Source organism: Leuciscus leuciscus, assembly GCF_965113295.1.
Source record: "Leuciscus leuciscus genome assembly, chromosome: 16".
Taxonomy (NCBI): Eukaryota; Metazoa; Chordata; class Actinopteri; order Cypriniformes; family Leuciscidae; genus Leuciscus; species Leuciscus leuciscus.
The window spans coordinates 25,652,888-25,673,605 of NC_138740.1; the positions used below are offsets into that span (position 1 = coordinate 25,652,888).

The following is a 20,718-nucleotide window of genomic DNA, read 5'->3' on the forward strand; positions in this document are numbered from 1 at the left end:
AACTGTGTTATTAATATTTTTTCTTGGCTGCTATAAGAAAGATAAGAAATAGTCCTTAATTTAATTTCTGTTTGAAATGTTATTAGAAACCTCTAAAAGTCAAGGGATCTTATATTCTATTAAAGCATCAAAATAGACACACAGCACGGAAACCAACTGCAGATACCATACAAGTCTAATGCACTGGCATATTAAGCAGAAAAGTCTGTGTTTTTGAAGATAGAAAAAGGAAAATAAATTTGAATAAATAAAATAATAATATGAATAAATGAACATTATTAAGCAGATAAACCTGAAACAAACCTCATCTTTAGATGAAAACATATTAATAAATTAACTTGCTTATATGCTACATATAAAAGCAATATGATAGAAAACTCCAAATAGATAATTTAGCCGTAGAAAGTCCATAAAAAATCTGCATAAAATCCCTTGCATGAGACTGATCACTGGTATCGCCAGTTGCTTAACTTACCTAGCAAGACCAAAGTCTGCTAGGGTGGGAAATGAACAATATTCCTCAGCTTTTTTCTTTTTTGGCAAAGCCGGTGGGGAAAAACGGAAATTAGAAAGCAGCAACATCATAAAAAAAATCCAAAACATCAATTATGAGGAGAAAGAAAAAAAACACCACCACGTACACATAAATTAATATAAATGTCCACTAGCAAAAAATACATATTTGTCTCAGTTTTTCATTTATTTTGATTTATTGTAATTACATCATGACTGTTATCATTTTAGTCTCTCTGGAAGAGATGAGAATGAGTAATATTTATATGTTCTGCTAGTTCATATGATCTGAAAAATAGAGTTTTTTTTTGACAATGTGCAATATACAAAAAGAAACAAAGCCTCTTCAAAGAAATACAACATTTGGGGTAATGTAGTTTACTTTTATATAAAAGCTACAGGTCTGTTCTGAAAAAAAACAAAAAAAAACAGGCATGCGTCAACTACGTGAGTTTCCAAATCAGTCTTTTAACAGGGTCACAAATCATGAGCCACGGACCCTATGGACTTCACAAAGCACTTTGACTAATGCAAACAGCTTCACTTAAGTAGGGTTTTGTGTTTCAGTGCAAAGATGCTTTATGCTTTATTCAAAGTCCGGTGCAGGAACAGAATTTGGCCTTTTCCACAAGTCCTCTGGCGGCTCTACGAACATTTGCTCTCTTAAAAGAGTCACGTTCGTACCTGTCTCTCTATGTTCTCAAAAAAAAAGGCTCTGTTTGCAGTGGGCTTTGCTTCTCCCTTTCCTAGAGCAAGAAAGGTTGGACTGGAAACCACCACCACGGTCACATAACGAAAAAACAAACAAGCACAAGAAAACACAGAGACGGCGAGTGGACCGAAACTCAAACGGAGGATGAATGGACACAGGGCCTAGCGCTGAGAACGGCGATGGTGTACCCGTTTGGCCTCTGGGCGCGGAGCCGGTACCGGATTGGGCTCGTCCTGACCGTGCTGGGAGGGAGTGTCCGTCAGATAGACCTCCACGTCATCAGGCACTTCTTCAAGAAAGTTGGATGGAACCAAGCCCCGATGTCCATTCAGCTCACCCTGAGAGTCAGAAAAACTTACAATGCCGCAGGCTCAGAATAAAACAGAGTGAGTGGTCAGCGCAACAATGATACTTACATAATAGAAGCCATCTTCATCTATATCCCCAAAAACAGCAATGATGTCACCAGCACAGAACGTCAGTTCAGCCTGCCACAGAAAGCACATGATCAGCAACTATTCACAAATGCATATTCAGCAGATTGAAAACCTGACTATATATACAGTATCTCACAAAAGTGAGTACACCTCTCACATTTCAGCAAACATTTTAGTATATCTTCTCAAGGGACAGTACTATAGAAAAGAAACTTGGATATATTTTAGAGTAGTCAATGTGCGGCTTGTATAGCAGTATATATTTACTGTCCTCTGAAAATAACTCAACATACAGCCATTATTGTCAAAATAGCTGGCAACAAAAGTGAGTACACCCTAAGTGATAATAGCTGTACGTCGTTGAACCATGCAAAGCCACATGTCATATTCATCATGTTCATGTTTTTGTCTGCTTGACAGGACCATATAAATTTATGTATCTTGTATTAGAGCAGTTACAATTTGTGCTTTAATTACAATTCTCTCATACTGACCACTGGATGTTCAACATGACACCTCATGGCAAAGAACTCTCTAAGGATTTGAGAATTAGAATTGTTGCTCTCCACAAAGATGGCCTTAGGCTATAAGAAGATTGGTAACACCCTGAAACTTGACAGTACAGGACAGGGTCATACAGAGGTTTTCCAAGACGGGTTCCACTTGGAACAGTTTGCATGGCCGTCGTCCCAGAAGGAAGCCTCTTCTGAAGCTGGCTCACAAGAAAGCCAGCAAACAGACCTGTCCAAGAACCTGTCCAACCTGTACTGGAACCATGTCCTGTGGTCTGATGAGACTAAGATAAACTTGTTTGGCTCAGATGGTGTCCAGCATGTGTGGCGACGCCCTGGTAAGGAGTACCAAGAAAACTGTGTCTTGCCTACAGTCGAGCATGGCGGTGGTAGCATCATGGTCTGGGGCTGCATGAGCGCTGGTGGTACTGGGGAGCTGCGCTTCATTGAGGGAAACGTGGATTCCTACATGTACTGTGACATTCTGAAGCAGAACACGATGCCCTCCCTTCAGAAACAGGGCCGAACGGCATGATAACGACCCCAAACACACAGCCAAGATGACAACTGCCTTGCTGAGGAAACTGAAGGTGATTGAGTGGCCAAGTTTGTCTCCAGACCTGATCCCTATTGAGCACCTGTGGGGCGTCCTCAAGCGGAAGGTGGAGAAGCGCCATGTGTCTAACATCCAGCAGCTCCGTGATGTCATTATGGAGGAGTGGAAGAGGATCCTGTGCAGCTCTGGCGAATTCCATGTCCAGGAGGATTAAGGCAGTGCTAGATAACAATGGTGCTCACACAAAATATTGACACTTTGGACACAGTTTTGCCATGGTCACTTAGGGTGTACTCACTTTTGTTGCCAGCTATTTTGACAATAATGGCTGTATGTTGAGTTATTTTCAGAGGACAGTAAATATATACTGCTATACAAGCAGCACATTGACTACTCTAAAATATATCCAAGTTTCATTTCTATAGTATTGTCCCTTGAGAAGATATACTAAAATGTTTGCTGAAATGTGAGAGGTGTACTCACTTTTGTGAGATACTTTATATATATATATATTGGAGTGTGTGTTTAACACCTCAACATCCACATTTGGGGAGCTCTCTCTGGGGTCGTAGTCGTACAGGGCAACCATTCTTCTTGTGGCCACTGGGTGGCGACCTCTCCTATTTTGTTCTGACGGGAGAGAGAATCAGTTTCTTTGTGGGATAGGCAGGCTATGTACAAAATAACATTTGACTGGTTAGCATGATCCAGTTACTGGTAGAAAGCTCTGCACTGATGACCATAAAAGTAGCCATGTATTCGATATATTCTAACAAAGTAAAAAAAAAAAAAAAAAAAGTTTGGGGTCAGTAAGATGTTTTTAAATACATGTATACTTTTAAGGGCCGTTCACACCAAGTACAATAACTATAATGATGACTATACAGTTTTAACAATTGTTTTAATTGTATGAGAATAGGGAAGTCCACACCACAACTATAATGATAACGACACAAGTAAGAATATCATTTGGAATTACTTTCAGAATGATTTTTTCCAGCTGAGGAATGATTGAACTGACATTGCCAAATCAGAATCTATCCTTCTTTAAAGAGCTCAAGCATGTAAAGTGGCAAATGACACAACTTGCTCATGATAAACAGAGCGTTTTCGTGCGCTGGTGGGTACGCTAATACAGTTATCATTATAGTTATCATCCTTGGTGTGAACAAGCCTTTATTTAGCAAGAATGTATTAAGTTTAACAAAAGCGACAAATTCTGTTTCAAATAAATGCTGTTATTTTGAACTTTATATTCATCAAAGAATCCAGGAAAAAATGTGTCACAGTTTTCACAAAAAATATTAAGCAGCACAACTATTTTAATTTGTAATAATATTTCACAATATTATGTTTTAACTGTATCAAATAAATGCAGCATAAAAACATTACAAAATCGTTCCAACCCAAAACCTTGTAACAATAAGTTTGCAAATCTTTAATATTTTTGTCATTATAATAAGTTTAGATAACTGTGACAGGAAAAACACCAACCAATTCTGTCCACAGGGGTATTGAGAGGGAGAAATCCTTGTTTCATGAGCTGCTCCATGGTCTCATCATCCTCAGCACGGATTTCCGACACCATGTTACAGGGAATAAGTCCAGACCTACCTCGGATCTCCCCACGATAAAAGCCATCATTATCCTTATCGCCAAACACCTAAGACACACAGACAGAGGGATGCTGAAACAATGGAAGGGCCATTTAACAAGTGATCATTAACTCCATCTGAGCAGTACCTTTATTATCTGACCCTCTTTAAAAGGGAGTTCCTCATCCGCTGCGTCAGGGTTAGGGGACATGGAGAGAGGGTCATAGTCGAAGAGGGCCACAAAGATTCGAAATGGCTCCTCCTGCTCAGATTCATCATAGTACGGAGGAGAACGCCGGCATCGGTCCCTGTATCCATCTACAATGAGAAAGATAGGTAAAAAAAAACAAGTTGTCTAGTAGACAAATTTAAGTGGCACCATATTATCCCTATACATGGATAGTTGGAAAGCTGTGTTCTGCAGTATGATATATATATAAAAAATTTAATTAACGATTTTTCTAATTATTGAATATTTACTGTTATTCTACTTATATTAATTAAGATAAAATGTACTATTTTTATTAATATTTGCAGGCATGCTCATAAAAATTCATTTGTCACTTTGAAGGTCCATTTGACCAAACTGAAGTGAAAAGAAAAATCTAAAAAAAGTCAGTAAAATTGTGATATATAATCACAATGAATAATTATTGTAAACAAATTATAAAAAGCGGTTGGGCTGCTTAATATTTTTTTGTTGAAACTGATAAAAGATATCAGCATTCTTTGATGATGAATAGTACATTCAAAAGAACAGCATTTATTTATAATATAATTTATAATATAAATCTTTTGTAAGATAAATGTCTTTACTGCTGTGGTGTAAAGTATTTGTAAAGTAAAGTATTATTTTACATTTAGTTACATTTGTATTTAGAATTTGTACTTAAGTATATTTTTGGCTACTTTGTAGTTTAGATAAAACAACTTTTACTCCCTACTTGACTACATTTTTTAATAAGAATATGTACTTTTACTCCAATACATTTGTAATGAGCAATGCAATTACTTGTTACATTTTGCATGGCACCTAACATTGTCAACAGCAGTTTATTACTGCTACAAAAGAAGCGATATCACTATCTACAGGGCATTGAATATACTATATCTTGTGCGTTTTGCCCTTGTTCACCCAAACTTGTCAACAAGGTTACTTTACAATGAATGTAAGCGCATGGTAGTTGTGAATTGCAGGTGTTTCATTTATGGGGTGAGGACACGGCTCCAGCCGAAACCAGCACGTCCAGTACAAGTAGGCTTTGAATATTTAATTTTACTTAACATAATTTTATTTATCCGTTATATTGAAGAGAACATTTGAAAGGATATTGGTTTACTTACAGTATGCTCCTTCATGAGCACTTGAGCTTAACTGAGACTTTAGTGTTTGTAGATGTTTAAGAGGCTGTTAAGTGGACGTTTAAGTGGCTGTTGTCGACCTTGATTTATTGCAATAATTACAGTAGGTGTTCAGTTTTATTTTGATTTTAGAAAAAGAAACATCTGATTGCTCTCCTCACAAATCAACTATTTCTTGTTTTCACTGACATATCTCTTAGGTGTTGAGGACTAGTGCATATTTGAGCCTATACATTCAGGTACACAAGGTACTGTATATGAGTTTACTCATACAAGTAAAATACCTAAAGGGATAATTCACCCACAAATATCTTTTTTAAATGTATTTTTTTTAAATATATTTTTATAAAAAATCATTTACTCACCCTCAAATTGTTCCAAACCTGTATGAAATTGAACAAGAATATACAAAATTTACAAAACAATATACAAAAAATATATACAAAACATAATTTTGTGTTCAGTGGAAGAAAGAAACTCATTTAGGTTTGGAACAACTTGAGGGTGAGTAAATGATGACAGAATTTAAATTTTTGGGTGAACTATCCCTTTAAGTACTGTTAAAATCAGATACTCTAAGACATTTACTCGAGTCATATTGAAATTGGTGACTTGAAACTTGTAATGGAGTAATTTTCACTGTAAGGTATATGTACTTTTACTCCAGTGTGATTTTCAGGTACTCTTTACACCTGCTTTACTGTCACTATTAAACAGTTTAATGCATCCTTTCTAAATAAAAGTATTAATAAAAAAAAAACAATAAAAAAACATACTGACTGAATTAATTAATCTCAATAGCAAAATGTGTCCCAATCAACCTGAATTCACCCCTATATTTACCCAATATATACATTACACCTGGTCCTGTAATACAACACCATACACAGTAGGCATGACTTGATGGTATAAGCTTACAAGACTTTTTAAAGGATTCAGAGGATATTTTGAAGCAAGTAACAAACAGTATAAATATTATTATCTCCGTGTATAATAATGGAAAGTGTGAATAAGCATGCAATTCAGTCCAATGGAGTGAAATTACGCTCCATACTTGCACAATCCATTTATTTGCCAAACACATCTTGGGTGGGTTGAAAGAAACAGACATTTCTTACAGTAATATGATGGCTATGATGTGTGTCACTGTGTGTGTTTGCCTGTGTGTGTGGGTATGTGGCGATTGGGAGTGAAACACCCATATGGCAGCCAATTACAGATGAACAGCAAGCCAAACATGAAGCTCCTGACAGGCGCACACACAGACAGAGAGAGAGAGAGAGAGAGAGAGAGAGAGAGAGAGAGAGAGAGAGAAAACGCAGTCTGAGCTACTGTAACCATGCAGAGATCTGGATCTGAGAAAGACCCATCAGATGGGGCAAATTAGTCCCGGATAAAACTACACCTGTTTCCTTTTCTCCCTGACACATCTACGGAGCTGTGCTAGATTGTGATTCCAACATGCCCAATGTGCATTCCACACAGTTGCCTTTGCAGTCGATGCCAAGGAACCGTTTGCTTTCTCTTCCTGGTCAACCATTACCTATGTACATATTTGATGGCATTCGTTCGGCGTAAGATGCCACCCTTTAACTTTCACCATTCAGTCATGCATGGCCAAAGTAAAAGAATGAGAGTGGTCAGGTTGAAAAGAGGGAGGTTTGGCAGGCATCCATTGGTGGGGCAGTGCAAAGGGGGAGGAGCATTCTCTGTGCAAACATGTTGCTAATGGCTATCTTTCAGCACCACTTCCAACACAAGCTTCCATCTTGGTGCAGTCCAGTGCAGTTTCATGCGTTTGGCCATTTTCTTTCTCCTCGGACCCCACTCTAAATGCTGCAGCTTCAACACGTACCATAAGGCGGCCTGCGTCCCCCGTGCCTCCGGGAGGAACATGTCCTGTGCCGCGCTACACTGCCATAGTAAACATCCTCCTTGACGGGAGAGAGGTTCCCTTCACTGTTACTCTCAGTGGTTATCTCTGAGGGAAACACCAATCAAAGAGTCGTTATACCATGCGAAGGCTTTTCCGCATCAACCTCCCCAGGATGGAGACACCTAACTACACTGGCATCTCTATGGGAAACCTTGGCTGCGTCCGAAAGCTTAGGCAGCTGACTTGTTGCCTTGCTGCCCTATCAGGCAATGACTTTGCAGGCAGCGTTTGCTTATGAAGGTACCTCCCGAAACTAGTGATTTCAGACGCACTTTTTTGAAGCAGCATAACAGTTTAACGATCTACAACAAAATAGAGAGAGCTTTGGTGGTAACTAAACAAATATTTAATTACAACAATATTAACTTCTCACTAGAAATGACATCAAAAGTGGAAAAAGTTGGTCAAAAACATACATTTACACACAAACTGACCACCAACCGCAACTTTTTTATTTATAAGCTCAACTGTCACAGAATTGAACGCACAGGATTGTGGGATATTATCTATGCTGCCTTAAATTTATCAGATGAAGGTCTCCCAAAAGACTGGATGAGACACGATCACTGGATTCGGACATGCCTTGTTGCCTTCCTACCTCTATATTGCTGCCAGCAGAGCCAGCATTTTTTAGATTTCGGACGCAGCCCTTAAGAGAGACGTAAAGATTCAGAAAGGATTATAATGGCTGAAAGCAACAGGATATGGTTATGGTTGGAACACACAGTGGTGGTCTGGTACACATTGACAAGCTTATGGACGTTTAACAGTTCAAAAAGAGACAATGTGGAGCAGGAGGACAGACAGGCCCTGAAAGCAAGTCTTGGACAAGGACCTGGACCTGTCTCTTACTAGGAGAGCACTGACCAATGGATGGGACCGTGAGGGGTCGGCGCTGAGGTTGAGGACCTCGGTGAGATGGCTTCCGGTATGAGTCCCGATCCAGCTGACTCGAAGATTGAGTGCTGCCTCCGGTCTTGAATCGGGAAGAAAGCAAAGTAGTTACAATCATGCAAACCAGGATGTCATTGGGATATTGTGAGATGTCTTTCGCTTTCTGCGATACCTTAAGTGCATTGTGGGAGTTTCGTCGCCTGCCTTCTTCATGCTGCATTTCAGAATACAACTCCTCCTCATCCTCTTCCATGATGTCCGAGAGGTCCGAGCCTCGACTGCTGTCCGTATGATACTCCTCGCTGTGACTGTAATGAGACTGTGAAATGCAGATTGTGAGAGAAAATGACAATCCAAAGCTAATACAGCAAACCAAAGCATTCAATGCTGACATTCGCCTCTTATGCCTGTGGTTGTATGGTAAGGCAATCACTTCAACTGCCATACCTGCCTGCCCAGCTCTGAGCCCCTGAGGAAGTCATCCACAGATGCTCCTCTTCTGCAGGCCTGATAGCTTTCCTCATCCTCTTCCTCATCTGAATTTTGAGAGTAAAAGCCCTGGCTTCTCCTCTCCATCTAAATATATTAAAGTACTTTCAGAAGTCTTAATAAAGAGATCTGACAGTAACGCTGAGGTTATGTACTGACAAAATATCTAATCTTCTGTATGTTCATGAACCCTTATAAAGAGTTCTCATTTGCACATATTAACCCTAGAATGCATAAACAGGTCAAATTGACCCGATAGGATGTTATTTGATTATTTTGATTAACTGATATTTGATGTATTTCTCATAAATATTGAGCCTCAGCAAAACTATATGTGTTCATAGGATCAGAAAAACTACCCCATGTCTTCATAAAGGGGGTCAAAATGACATCCTATTCTAACTTACCATGGGTTTTTTGTCAATAATAATAATAATAATAAAAATTCATCACATTTGTCTATCCACAAAATAATCTATAAATAAATTATTATAGATTTGCTAAAAAATCTATAAACAAAATAATCTATAAATTAAAAGTTGCCAGTAAATTCAAATTTCTCACATAACCACGTTAGTTATAGTTATTAGGTATATTTAATTACTGTTTTATTGTGTATGTACATGGAAAAGAAAATTACAGAAACATTTAAACATGCATATAATCATATTCATAATACTGTTAAGTATACACTGTAAATATATAATCAATTTCATTTAAATCATTTAATTACACTTAAAGCGATAGTTCACCCAAAAATGATCATTTAATCACCCTCTTGTGGTTCCAAACCCATAAGACTTTGGTAAATATTTGATCAATATATATAAGACTTTGGTCACTTTTTATGATGAACAGATGTAACTAGGCTTCTATTCAAACACACATACATAAAGTGCATCACATTTGGTAAACACAGAAGTTTGTGTGTGTCAAACCTAGTCATTGATTCTTGTGCATCATGCATACACGTTTGAGTTTTTGTGTTTACCAAATGTGATGTGCTCTATATATGTGTGTGTCGATTATTGTTTAGATGTAAATAAAATCCTAAATTAAATTTGTTCATCATATATAAAGCTGTCATTTCTCCTTACAATATTTGGCTTACCGTTCGATTCATACGAGTTCATTTTACAACGCCTTTTTGGATCTTCTAAGTTTTGGTAACCTGGAGTTTCAATGGAAGGACAGAAACCACACAGGTTTCATTAAAAAAATATCTTAATTTGAATTTCGAAGATGAACGACATGGGTTTGGAATGACATGAGTAAATGATGACAGAATTGTATTATTTGGGTTAACTAACTAAGAACATAAAAATCTAAATAAAATTTAAATAAAAGTATAAATTAAAAAATAAATAAAATATAATAATAATAATAATAATAAAATGACTCCAATATGGGTCGTTTTGACCCCCATTATTCATGTAGGTTTTTTTGGGTCATGCATTCTAGGGTTAAGGTTGGTTTGCAACCACTGTACATTACATGCTTTTTGCTGAATTGACTCACCCGTCCACTCTCTGCAGCCACTCTCTGGGCTGCCTCTCTGGCAATAGCCTTGGCCACAGTGTCAGGAATAAGCGTACCCCTGGGCTGAGGGAGGATCCTTTGAGGTGACGGGGAACGGCGGTTCGGGCAGGCCGGGGCATCCAGGGTGTGTCCGTGTGGCAGGCCTGTGGGCATGCCTGATGGGGAGCAGCTGGGCTCCCATGGCTGAGGTGGGCCCCCTCCATGATTAATCATTCCTGGCCCTGGCTCTTTGGTTTCCAGCTCTCTGGCACTTAGTGGTCTTTGGGATTGGGGAAGGGCCAGTTGAGGAATGTGAGGCTGGGGCATCGGGATAGCTGGCTGGGGATGGAGCATGGGTATGGGCGGCTGGGGTTGGTGCATGGCCATGGGCTGCTGGGGTTGAGGCATAGGCATGGGCTGCTGGGGTTGGGGCATGGGCATGGACGATTGAGGCTGGGGCATTTGCATGGTGTGCTGAGGTTGAGGGATTGGGTGTGGTTGTAAAGGCTGGAGGTGGGGTGGAGAGGGCTGTGTGGGATGGGGCATACGGTGGGGATGGAGGTGAGATGGGGGCTGGTTGGGCCGAATGGTGAGGGGTTGGAGATGGCTGGGTGGTTGGTGTCCAGGGTGAGGTGGAAGGGACCGTATTTGGGGATGGGGAGGCATCGTTTGGGACTGCTGGGGTGGGAGAGAGGACTGCATGTGGTGAGAAGGAGGGAGGGCTTTAGGAGGAGGCACCAGCAGGTGGTTTGGAATGACGGCGACATGGGAGTCTTGAGATTCCCCTTGTGCTGATAAAGTCCTGACGATAACTTCACGGGCCTCCAAGCACTGTAGACGGTTCAGCTCTACTGCCACATAGTCTGCCATTGGATACAACACTTCAGCGATCTGAAACGGCATTAGTTTTAGCATTAAGGTGCAGTCACATTTACCATGGTTCAGTTAATTTTTCATGGGCGAAATCCAGTAATTTCAGTAGGAATCCACACAATTAGGAAAGATTTCCCCAAGCAGATTTCGCAAAGGGATTAAGTTGATCCAGCAAATTTGCTGCGTTGAGCAACAGAAAGCTGATTGCTTTGAAAGTAACTTCTGTGTGAGCTGTGCTTCGTACAACACTAGTGCACTACTGACAATAGACAATGGACCTTTTTTCCCAAAAAAAATTCACTAATTTGACTGGATTAAAGTTTAGAATCAACATTCTCATAAATAACCCAAATAACATAAAAGAAAGACCTTTAAAATTCATTACACAAAAACACCAGAAACAACGAATTCAAATGTTTGGAACCACCCTTCTCCAACAACAGGGGGCATCATTATGACTTTTTGATAAAAATAGGTCTTGATGACTTTTAGCCTCCATGCAGCCAAGAACTGTTCTGTCACATACTGTAAATGTCACCACTGATATGACTGCTGATGCACACATACTTACCCTCTGACCCTTAGTGCACACTGCATAGCCAATGACACTTGCACCATTGGAGGTTCCCATAGGTGTCATTAGAGGGGGCTTCCAACGCACTTGAAGGACCCCTGGGGCGTGTCCACACTGGACCTGGACTTCTTGAGGAGGCAGAGGGGGTCCTGGGGAGGGACAGATAGCCACCAGATATTTACAGTAATAAATGCATGATATTTAGAAAGGATTGTGTTCACTGGATTAATTTGCTTGAGCTCAAGTTTACAGTAATATGGTCATTCCAACAGCTTCACAGCTGAATAATGGCACAAGGGCATATATTACTTCCAAGTATCTCAAGTAATTAATTAATCCAATTAGTCTCACTAAATCTTTTTCGGTTGCCTTCGACTATGTTAAGTGGAGTGTTGTGCTAATCAGAACAACAAAAATAGCTGTTTTCTGTCTATCTCAGGGAAGACTGTGAATGCTCTGTTTAGGTCAGATGTGAGTGTTAGCCTTAGTGGGTAAAAATACTGATTTTCTGATCTTCATTTAATAAATCCTGATGTCGATTCTTGTAATGCCAAGATTAGTATTTTACTCTTTGCCTATTTTCAGTGGCTGTGTGAAAATCCGTTTGTTCAGCAGCACTTTCTGTAACTGCATTCTACTGAGCTAACTCTACTGTACACTGTAGAACTTGTTAATGTAATAAAAAAAAAAAGCAGAAAAAAAAGAATACGAATATTTTCCTAATGTACTAAGCTAGAAGGTTCCCTGTAATAGTGTTCCAAGCAATCCTGTGTGTTTTCACTGTATGTATTGAATGTGATGCAATCAAAAACTGTAGCCTATATTGCAAAAATAATGGACTTTCTTTTTAGATATTCTCACAGGCTGCAAAACCAAGCATTCAACACAACTATTCTAGTCCACCTCAAGAACAATTTACTCTTTTTTTTTTTTTTTTTTTTTGTTAGTCAGAAACATATAGTGTAGGTTGAATAGTGTAGTTCAATTCACAATCACATGACTCTTATGAACTGGTTCTTTTTAGTAAATCAAACACAAACAGCGCAACAGTGTAGTTTAATTTACGAACGAACGACACATATCAGCAGGTTCTTTAAATAAATAGTTTAAAAAAACAGCAATATCAGAGTAACATTAAATAATACCTTATAAATGAAATACACTCAAATGAATCACAAATAAATCAAATTGGATCTGATATGAATTTGTGGATCACAATCTAATCTAAAAACAAAAGTCATCCTATGCATCTCAATCGGTCAACATTGGCGCGATATCTGAACAATATTAGAGTTGAAACTTGCCTGCAGCCTGGGTGCAGAACTCCACCCCAGCCTCTCTCTTCTCTCTCTGCTCAAGGGGCATGTGCCAGGGCACCTGGTGAGGTTTGGCCAACACTTTTACCTTGTACACTGTGGCGGCTTTCAGGTTCACAAAACGCAGTTTGTAAGAGCACGGCTTGACCACAGCATGCTCCACACCATCTAAGTGCACAACATGTGAGTAGTTACTATTACTGGGCAGCCATGAAAGTTCAGCGGAGTCCCGCAAGATGTCGTCCATGCGCAGGCCAGTGGGGGCCACCACAACATTGCGGCCCACCAGCAAGGTGCAGCGCAACTCATCGGAAAGACCCCTGTCTGTCACGCTCTGTACCGACACACGGTAGGTACAAGCAGTCAAGTCTAGCTTCTCAAGAAGCAGTTTGGTCCTGCCCCCAAATGGCACAGAGGAACGTACTTCCCCATCCACTAAGATATTGTAGCCATTGATGTTGCCCCAACCGAGGGGCACCAGAGGCGCTTCCCAGGCCACTATCACACTTCTTGCCAGCTGTTTGATCAGGTTGATCTTCCTAGGGTAAGGCACGATGTTGTCGCCCAGCTCCTCTCCGTCCAGAGTGCCTGTCCCGTTGCTGCAGTGGTCGAGGGCATCACTGCTAAGGCTGTCCAGAGGAGCAGCTCCATCTATAGCAGTCAGGCTCAGACAGCTCTGCTCCAGCCTGCCCTGCTCCTCTTCTCCGTCGATAGATGGCTTTTCCTTGTCCTGGACAAACTCCACAAAATTAGAGGGAACCAGGCCACGCTGCCCATCCAACAGCTCTCCTGGAACAAAGTCAAAAAGAAAGATCTTATAAGCTGCAACAGATCTCGTTACATAAAATGTAATTGTGATGAATTTTGTAAGCATGTCATTATTATACACGCTGTCAGGTAATGCTTACTGATTAAATTCACTGTTACTTATCTATGTCTTATTTATCCTCTAGTGTCCATTAGCAAATAAGTTGTTAGGATTTTTTTTAGATGTTGGATGATTATAGATCTGGGGCCTCATGTATAAACATCTCAGGTCACGCATGTAAGCATGGTTCCCTGAGAAGTGAAACGAGACCCCTAGAGGACACTTTGGGCATCGCCAGTGTCTGAAGCACATGTGAAAACACGACAATGAACTTGATATTGGCCGTACTATGACGTACTAATGATGCGACTGGGAGCATAAAAGGGGCACCTTTAGAACAGGTCATCCACTTCTTTATCTAAAGGAGACATGCACAGGAATACCTGAAGCAAGGAGACGCAGTGTCCCATTCCCCTTCTCAAGGAACCATGGTTACATGCGTAACCTGAGATGTTCCCCTTCGAATGGGAACTGGCACTGTGTCCCCTCAAGGACACTTTGGGAATGAATGCCCCCTCCGCCATGCTGAAGGGATGAGTGCCTCATCGGCTCACATTAAAGTCAAATACTCTAAAGGTGTACCCATCCCTGAGGTACACACCAGCGGCTCATGACTAATTCCCTACAGCCAAAGCTAGAGCTGCATACTCTATTAGAGAAAGTCCAGGCTTGCGCTAGGGCTGGGCGATAAAACGGTATCGGTATTTATCGATGTTACACCATTGTCGGTAACGATATAAAAAAAAATTCGATATAGTGCTCGATATTTTCATTAAAATGCGCGCCCATCGCCCGTAGATCTTAGGGGCCGTTCACATATCGCGTCTAAAAACGTGTGGAAAGCGCGGCTGTGTCGCTTTCTCCTCCTTTCCAAAGAGCTTGCGCTCCCGTTGGCGTCTGTCGTTGACTCGTTGCTATGCAACCATGAACTGCGCTCTCCACATCATGTTGACTGAAGGTGCGCTTTCCATTTTAACGTGATTTGTAAGTGGACTGCGAAGATAAAGATGGCGCGACCACCACAACGTTGCCCAACATCAAATGGCAAACGTAATGAAAGCGGAACGAAAACTACGCTACTCATTATTTTGTGCTTCACGCTCAGTTTGGACCAATGTTAGTGCAGCGAGAGCCGACCTTGATCAAGCAACACTGTTAATACAAAGCACTAAGATCCAGTAAAGAAAGCATTTGAATTTGCCACAGAAGTAATAACATCACTGCGAGATCTAGTGAAAAGCATTCAAATGTATCTGTTATTAACCGTAGATCTCTATTAGATCAAACAGCGCTGGCGTGGAAACCAGGAGAAACATTGTGCCTTGAAAGAACTAGATATAGGCTCTAAGTCCACAGATCAGCAACATTCACCATAGATTTACTGTAGTAACACTAACTGTAACCATGAAAGTTTGGCAGGAATAGTAAAATGCTTTCAAGTACGTCACACATCTTTTTCCAGCACTTCAAAAATCAAATATCATATTTAAATGTTATTTTTAATGTGATGACCAAAACATTATGCAAGATGTAGATGTAGGAAAACTCACACTTATTTAAAAATCATTTTTCTTTTAATAAATTATTATTCTTTTTAAAAATCATCCTCCCTTCCCTGCAAGGCTAAGTCAAAAAAGAAACTCAGTCCACAGGCAGAGCTCAAGGGTTTGGTATTCCTGAGAATACCTTTAAGGGAATGTCGTCATTGAATGGAGCTCTGAGAACAGAGGCCTCAGCATGATGCCTAACCACATTCTACTCCTAGGACAGTTTCCCAAGGAAGCTCACAGAGAGCGTAACAACTCGCTATCCAGGTAGAGTCAGGGGAGCAGAGGATTACTCTATAGCGATCCAGTTTAAGTGCAGTAGCCAAGGAGGCACACAGAGAGCCTAGCAGCTTAGCCCCTGCCTGAGCTCATGGGACGGAGGCCTCAGCACTACATCCTACACCTGTCAAGGAAGCTACATAATAGGGCCAGCAGCTCAGGCGAGCAGAGGCCTAACAACATTCCCAACCCAGGAGTACCAAGAAGGCTTACAGAGAGCCTGTAACTCATTCCCACTGCCTAGCTGAGCTCTAAGAACGGAGGCCTCAGCATGACGACTCTCTAAAGCGAGAGGAGGCCTAACTGTGCTCCACACTCAGGACAGCTTCCAAGGAGGCTCGTCTGGAGCCTAACTACTGAGAACTGCTATCCAGGTGGAGTGAGGTTGGATGTTGGATGTTATATGTCTCTATAGTGAGAGGAGGCCTAGCAATTCTCCGGTTTTATAGCACTGGTTTTATTGGCAGGATTTATAGCACAAACCAATCACAACCAATCACATTGCGATGTAGGCATTGCCTCCTCTCATGTGACTTTCCTCCATTCGTGCACAATTACCCCCTACCGCACGCTTTAGGGGGTCTGTTAAAAGTCAATAGGCTCAGGGGAGGCACGAGATACGTGGCGTCCTGCTGTAACTTTACCTTCTGGTGTTGCTGTTGGACAGTGATTTATACACTTTTTAGTGTCAAATTTTGTAATATTTGCGTTGTTTTATTTTTGTAATATTAATTATTTTCTCATCCTATTTTTTGAGGAGGCACTGCCTGCCTCCCTTGCCTCTTTGGAGGAAACGTCCCTGGTGTGTGGAAAATTGCCTATGCACATTTCTATACCCATTTTGTGCGTACACAACGTTTATACATCAGGCCCCAGGTATTTTCTTAATTTAAACTCTTAATTTTCAACATTAATTACACCTCTCACATCATAAATCAATTACCTTCATAAAATCCATCATCATCCATGTTCCCATAAACGTACAAGTACTTCCCTGCCACAAGAGGGAGCTCTGCTTCTGGATGCTCATTAGGTCCATCATAGGGATTATAACTGACCAAAACACCAGACAGTGAGCGGGAAAGAAAACAAAGAAAACAGTAAAATACAAACACACATATATATGTATATGTACAAATATGCGTGTAATACATATCTTTCACTACTGCTCAGAAAGTCAGTAAGATTTGTAATGTTTTTGTACACTGAACATTAAGACTGTTTTCTATTTTAATATATTTTAAAATGTAATTTATTCCTGTGATGGCAAAGCTGAATTACAAAGCTGATGAAACACTGCAAAAATATCTTTCCAAAATATTTCAGTAGACAAAAAGCTCCCGACAATATAAGCTGTGGAAAATTATAAGTGATCTAGGAGCTTTATATAGCTTTTTACAGCAGATGTAAGTCTAAGTAAGTCTAAAAAAGCAAGTCGATCCCTCACAGCCTCGCTTTCATACCTGTCCCTAAACTTTTGAACAGTACTTTTATATACTGTATATAGAGGGTAAGCGGTAAGAAAAGTACCTGTAGCGGGCAGTGCAGAGGCGGACCTGACCAGTGTATCTTGCCTTGGTTCTTGGAGCTGGTCTCACCTCATTATCCATCTGGACAGAGGAAATCAGCTGACACACTTGATCTTTATCTTTAAATTCCACACATCACAACATAAATGTACTATGGCAATGTACTATGAGAGTGTTTGTGTGAGGATCATTACATAACATCCTTTTATTTACAGTCCTGCTCCCAATGTGCACAGTGCATGCATGTGTTCATGGATGATCTAATTCATGTATGATTAAGTGCACAGAGCGGAGATGATTATTACCTATTTGCATTGATGTCAATCACATAGCCAGGGAAAATATAAAGCTGAAGTGCGTAATTTCTATGGTGGTGATTGCATCACCAAACGGAACTGCAAAAACAATTACTGTTTTTAAACAGGTTTTGCCATTGGTCAAGAACTCACGCCATTGGTTGAGCCAATTTGGCTGTGTCAGGCTGGCTGACAGCACAATGTTTTTATAGAAGCATCATTTTATAGAAGATTTATAGAAGTCATAGTGTTTACAGTTTATTGGCAAAATAAACAATTTAATAATTTAAATGCTTTATAGTCGAGACAAAAGTAAATATTTTAACATTAAAACAATTACACTTTTCACAATTAATTGTTAAATGTATCTTTTTAGTCCACATTCCACTGAGACTTTAGATGCTTAAATTAGTGGTTTAGTTTACACATACAGTAAACAATTGAATTTCTTTCCTAAAGCATCAGACAGTCTTCCACCCAAACATCTGATATGAGGTCATTTATGTATCTAATTATAGAGAGAGAGGCCAATTATAAAAGCATGAAATGAGCACATTTCTTCTCTCTTGAGTAAAATACAGGCAGATAAACAGATACTGCTATCTGCTCGTGGCAACCGGTTAACCGAATGATCACCGTGTAGCTGTGATGAGTGGTTGGCTGAGGGAGACAAACCTCTGAGAGGGATGCTTGCATGGGGCTGCTGGAGCGACTCTGGGTTTGGACGGTGGGTTTGACCGACAGCTGCTCTGGCTTGTCAATCTTGTGTTGCTGTACTATGGACAAATCTGAGACCAGTGGAGCTCCGTCAGATCTCTCATCACCTGCAAGCATGAGTTATAATGGAAATCAATGACTTTGATTATTGAACAATAAGAGGGATCTGAACAAATGGATTTAAATAAGGCTGTGGAAAAAAACATTAGATGAGAAGACAATTAAAAATAATAGATTTCCCCCCTCTGGGGTTTCTTTGTCTTAGTTTTCCTTGTCACTGTTTTGCCTGAGTTCTAGTAATTTGTTACTATGGTTTCCCTGTTTCTTTGATTCACAGCTTCAGTGTATTTAAGCCTTCAGTTTTCTCAGTTATGTGTTCCGCATTAACATCTATGTTTGATGTGTAGTGTTTTTTCTGAAGTTCTCCAAGTGTGTATATTTCATTCTGTGTCATGCATCTTGCTCTGTGGACTACACATGCTGTGACAGTATGAATACACACCATGGAAATAAATATATTCAATGTTGTTTACTGTACATACTTCTCCAAGGCACTTTAAAGAAAGAAAAGTAAAAAAAAGCATGCTAATACTATGGAAAAAAAAATGCTTTGCTCACTTTTCTCTGCCTGGTGCTGCAGGTTGTTGTAACTGTTGCTCAAGTTTTTCTCCTGAGAGTCAATGTCGAGCGTATCCTCCGTGTCTGACCCCAGGTGATATTTCTCCAGCTTTTTTGACAAAATATTGCACTGCTCACTCTGTGTCCGGCATTTCTGCTCTAAGTCATGAACCTTGACCTTTGAGGGACAGAGTAAGGAATACACAGGAAAGAGTTACTCAAAAGATTAAATCAAATTGCTTATATCATACATAGGAATAAATACACAGGAGAAATACAATGAACTGGAGCAGTGGTTCTCAAATGGTTTGGCTTCAGGAACCAGCAATATTACACAGAATTACACCCAACAATATGCAAAATTATTGACAGGAAAACAGACAATTTTGTAAACACATACACAGCAGAAGTGTGATTTATCAGCCTAGCACATGGAACAAACACTGGGCCAAATACTGTATCATTAGCTAAATCCCTGCTATTAGACATATTACCCAGCATTGAATACATTTGCGACAAAATGCTGTAAAGTTTCATTGAATGCACAGCCTGTGACAATAAGAACATGATATGGGAATTGTTTTTCCCCTTTTAGAAGTTAATAAGCCTATTTAATCTGATATCCTTAAGGGATCATAGAAACAACACACTTTAGTGGTTAAAAGCGTGAGATCCAGGGCAGAACAAAAATAAAATCAGTCACTTTATTTTTCAAATTTAACTTTTAACTTGAGTACACTGAATTTAGAACGCTGTGTCATGCACAAGACACTGCAAAAGGCATGAAACGCGAGCACAACAGTCAAATGCATTCGTCTAGTCAGTGCATGTTTACATAGAAAAATATGGAAGTGCAGTGGAATGGAAAAAATGCGTTCTGTGTGATTATGAACAGATATAGACTTAGCTGCATTTGCATTTAGCATTGTTTTTTTTTCTTGCGAACCACTTCTGGATCACCAACTACTGGTTGAGAAGCACTGAGCTACAAAAATATCCATAGTTTATAAATATGACAAAAAAAAAAAAAAAAAAAAAGAACGACAAATTATCTGCTTGTGAATAGACACCAAAGATAAATTAATTTAATTGAATGCATATTATCAGGAAAGCAAATGAATAATGGCTTAACACAGCAACTGCATCAAAGCATGCAGTGAGAGCACTTTTTAGTGCCAAAGGCATAAAGAGGTTTAAATAAATAAATAAAGAAAACACACACACAGGTTAAGAGTATTATCTAACGGATCATAATACTTAAACTTTTCCACTGTCTGGCCAAATGTTCTCATTGCTTAACTGTTCTATTTTGTGCCAATCCGGCCCAGCCGGTACGGATATAGTTTCATTTTCCCCTGTAGGGCTGATAACAGAGATCTTTGGAGTGTAATACAAATGCGTCAGTCATTGCCTTGGTAATGCAAGACTCACAGACGATATGAGATGTAAACAGCGACTGCGTTATGGAGGATGATCAGATATTTATTTTAATGTTATCATTAACTTGCGATAACTTCACTCAAATAGTGCACTTAGCCAGCTACAAAGAAACTGGCAGCCAGGGCAAGCAACAGACA

At 39.9% G+C, this 20,718-nt stretch overlaps 1 protein-coding gene across 11 annotated transcripts in view; it reads right to left on the reverse strand.

Moving 5' to 3' along the window:
• The window catches only part of rimbp2a (RIMS binding protein 2a), a 79,146-nt gene that overhangs the window by 3,970 nt on the left and 54,458 nt on the right, over positions 1-20,718 (reverse strand). For 7 of the 11 annotated variants that reach the window (XM_082141891.1, XM_082141896.1, XM_082141892.1 and 4 more), the window contains 16 exons: positions 19,142-19,319; positions 18,482-18,630; positions 17,512-17,591; positions 16,925-17,034; positions 13,276-14,076; positions 11,969-12,120; positions 10,525-11,415; positions 8,965-9,093; positions 8,690-8,836; positions 8,491-8,599; positions 7,543-7,668; positions 4,474-4,643; positions 4,225-4,393; positions 3,263-3,360; positions 1,642-1,713; positions 1,414-1,563 (listed from right to left, as the gene is read on the reverse strand). In XM_082141891.1, coding sequence (XP_081998017.1) covers positions 1,414-1,563; positions 1,642-1,713; positions 3,263-3,360; positions 4,225-4,393; positions 4,474-4,643; positions 7,543-7,668; positions 8,491-8,599; positions 8,690-8,836; positions 8,965-9,093; positions 10,525-11,415; positions 11,969-12,120; positions 13,276-14,076; positions 16,925-17,034; positions 17,512-17,591; positions 18,482-18,630; positions 19,142-19,319 — 3,531 coding nt within the window. Of the gene's footprint in view, positions 1-1,413; positions 1,564-1,641; positions 1,714-3,262; positions 3,361-4,224; positions 4,394-4,473; positions 4,644-7,542; positions 7,669-8,475; positions 8,600-8,689; positions 8,837-8,964; positions 9,094-10,524; positions 11,416-11,968; positions 12,121-13,275; positions 14,077-16,924; positions 17,035-17,511; positions 17,592-18,481; positions 18,631-19,141; positions 19,320-20,718 lie in introns of all 11 variants that reach the window. The other 4 variants (XM_082141893.1, XM_082141890.1, XM_082141895.1 and 1 more) reach the window with 3 other exon arrangements.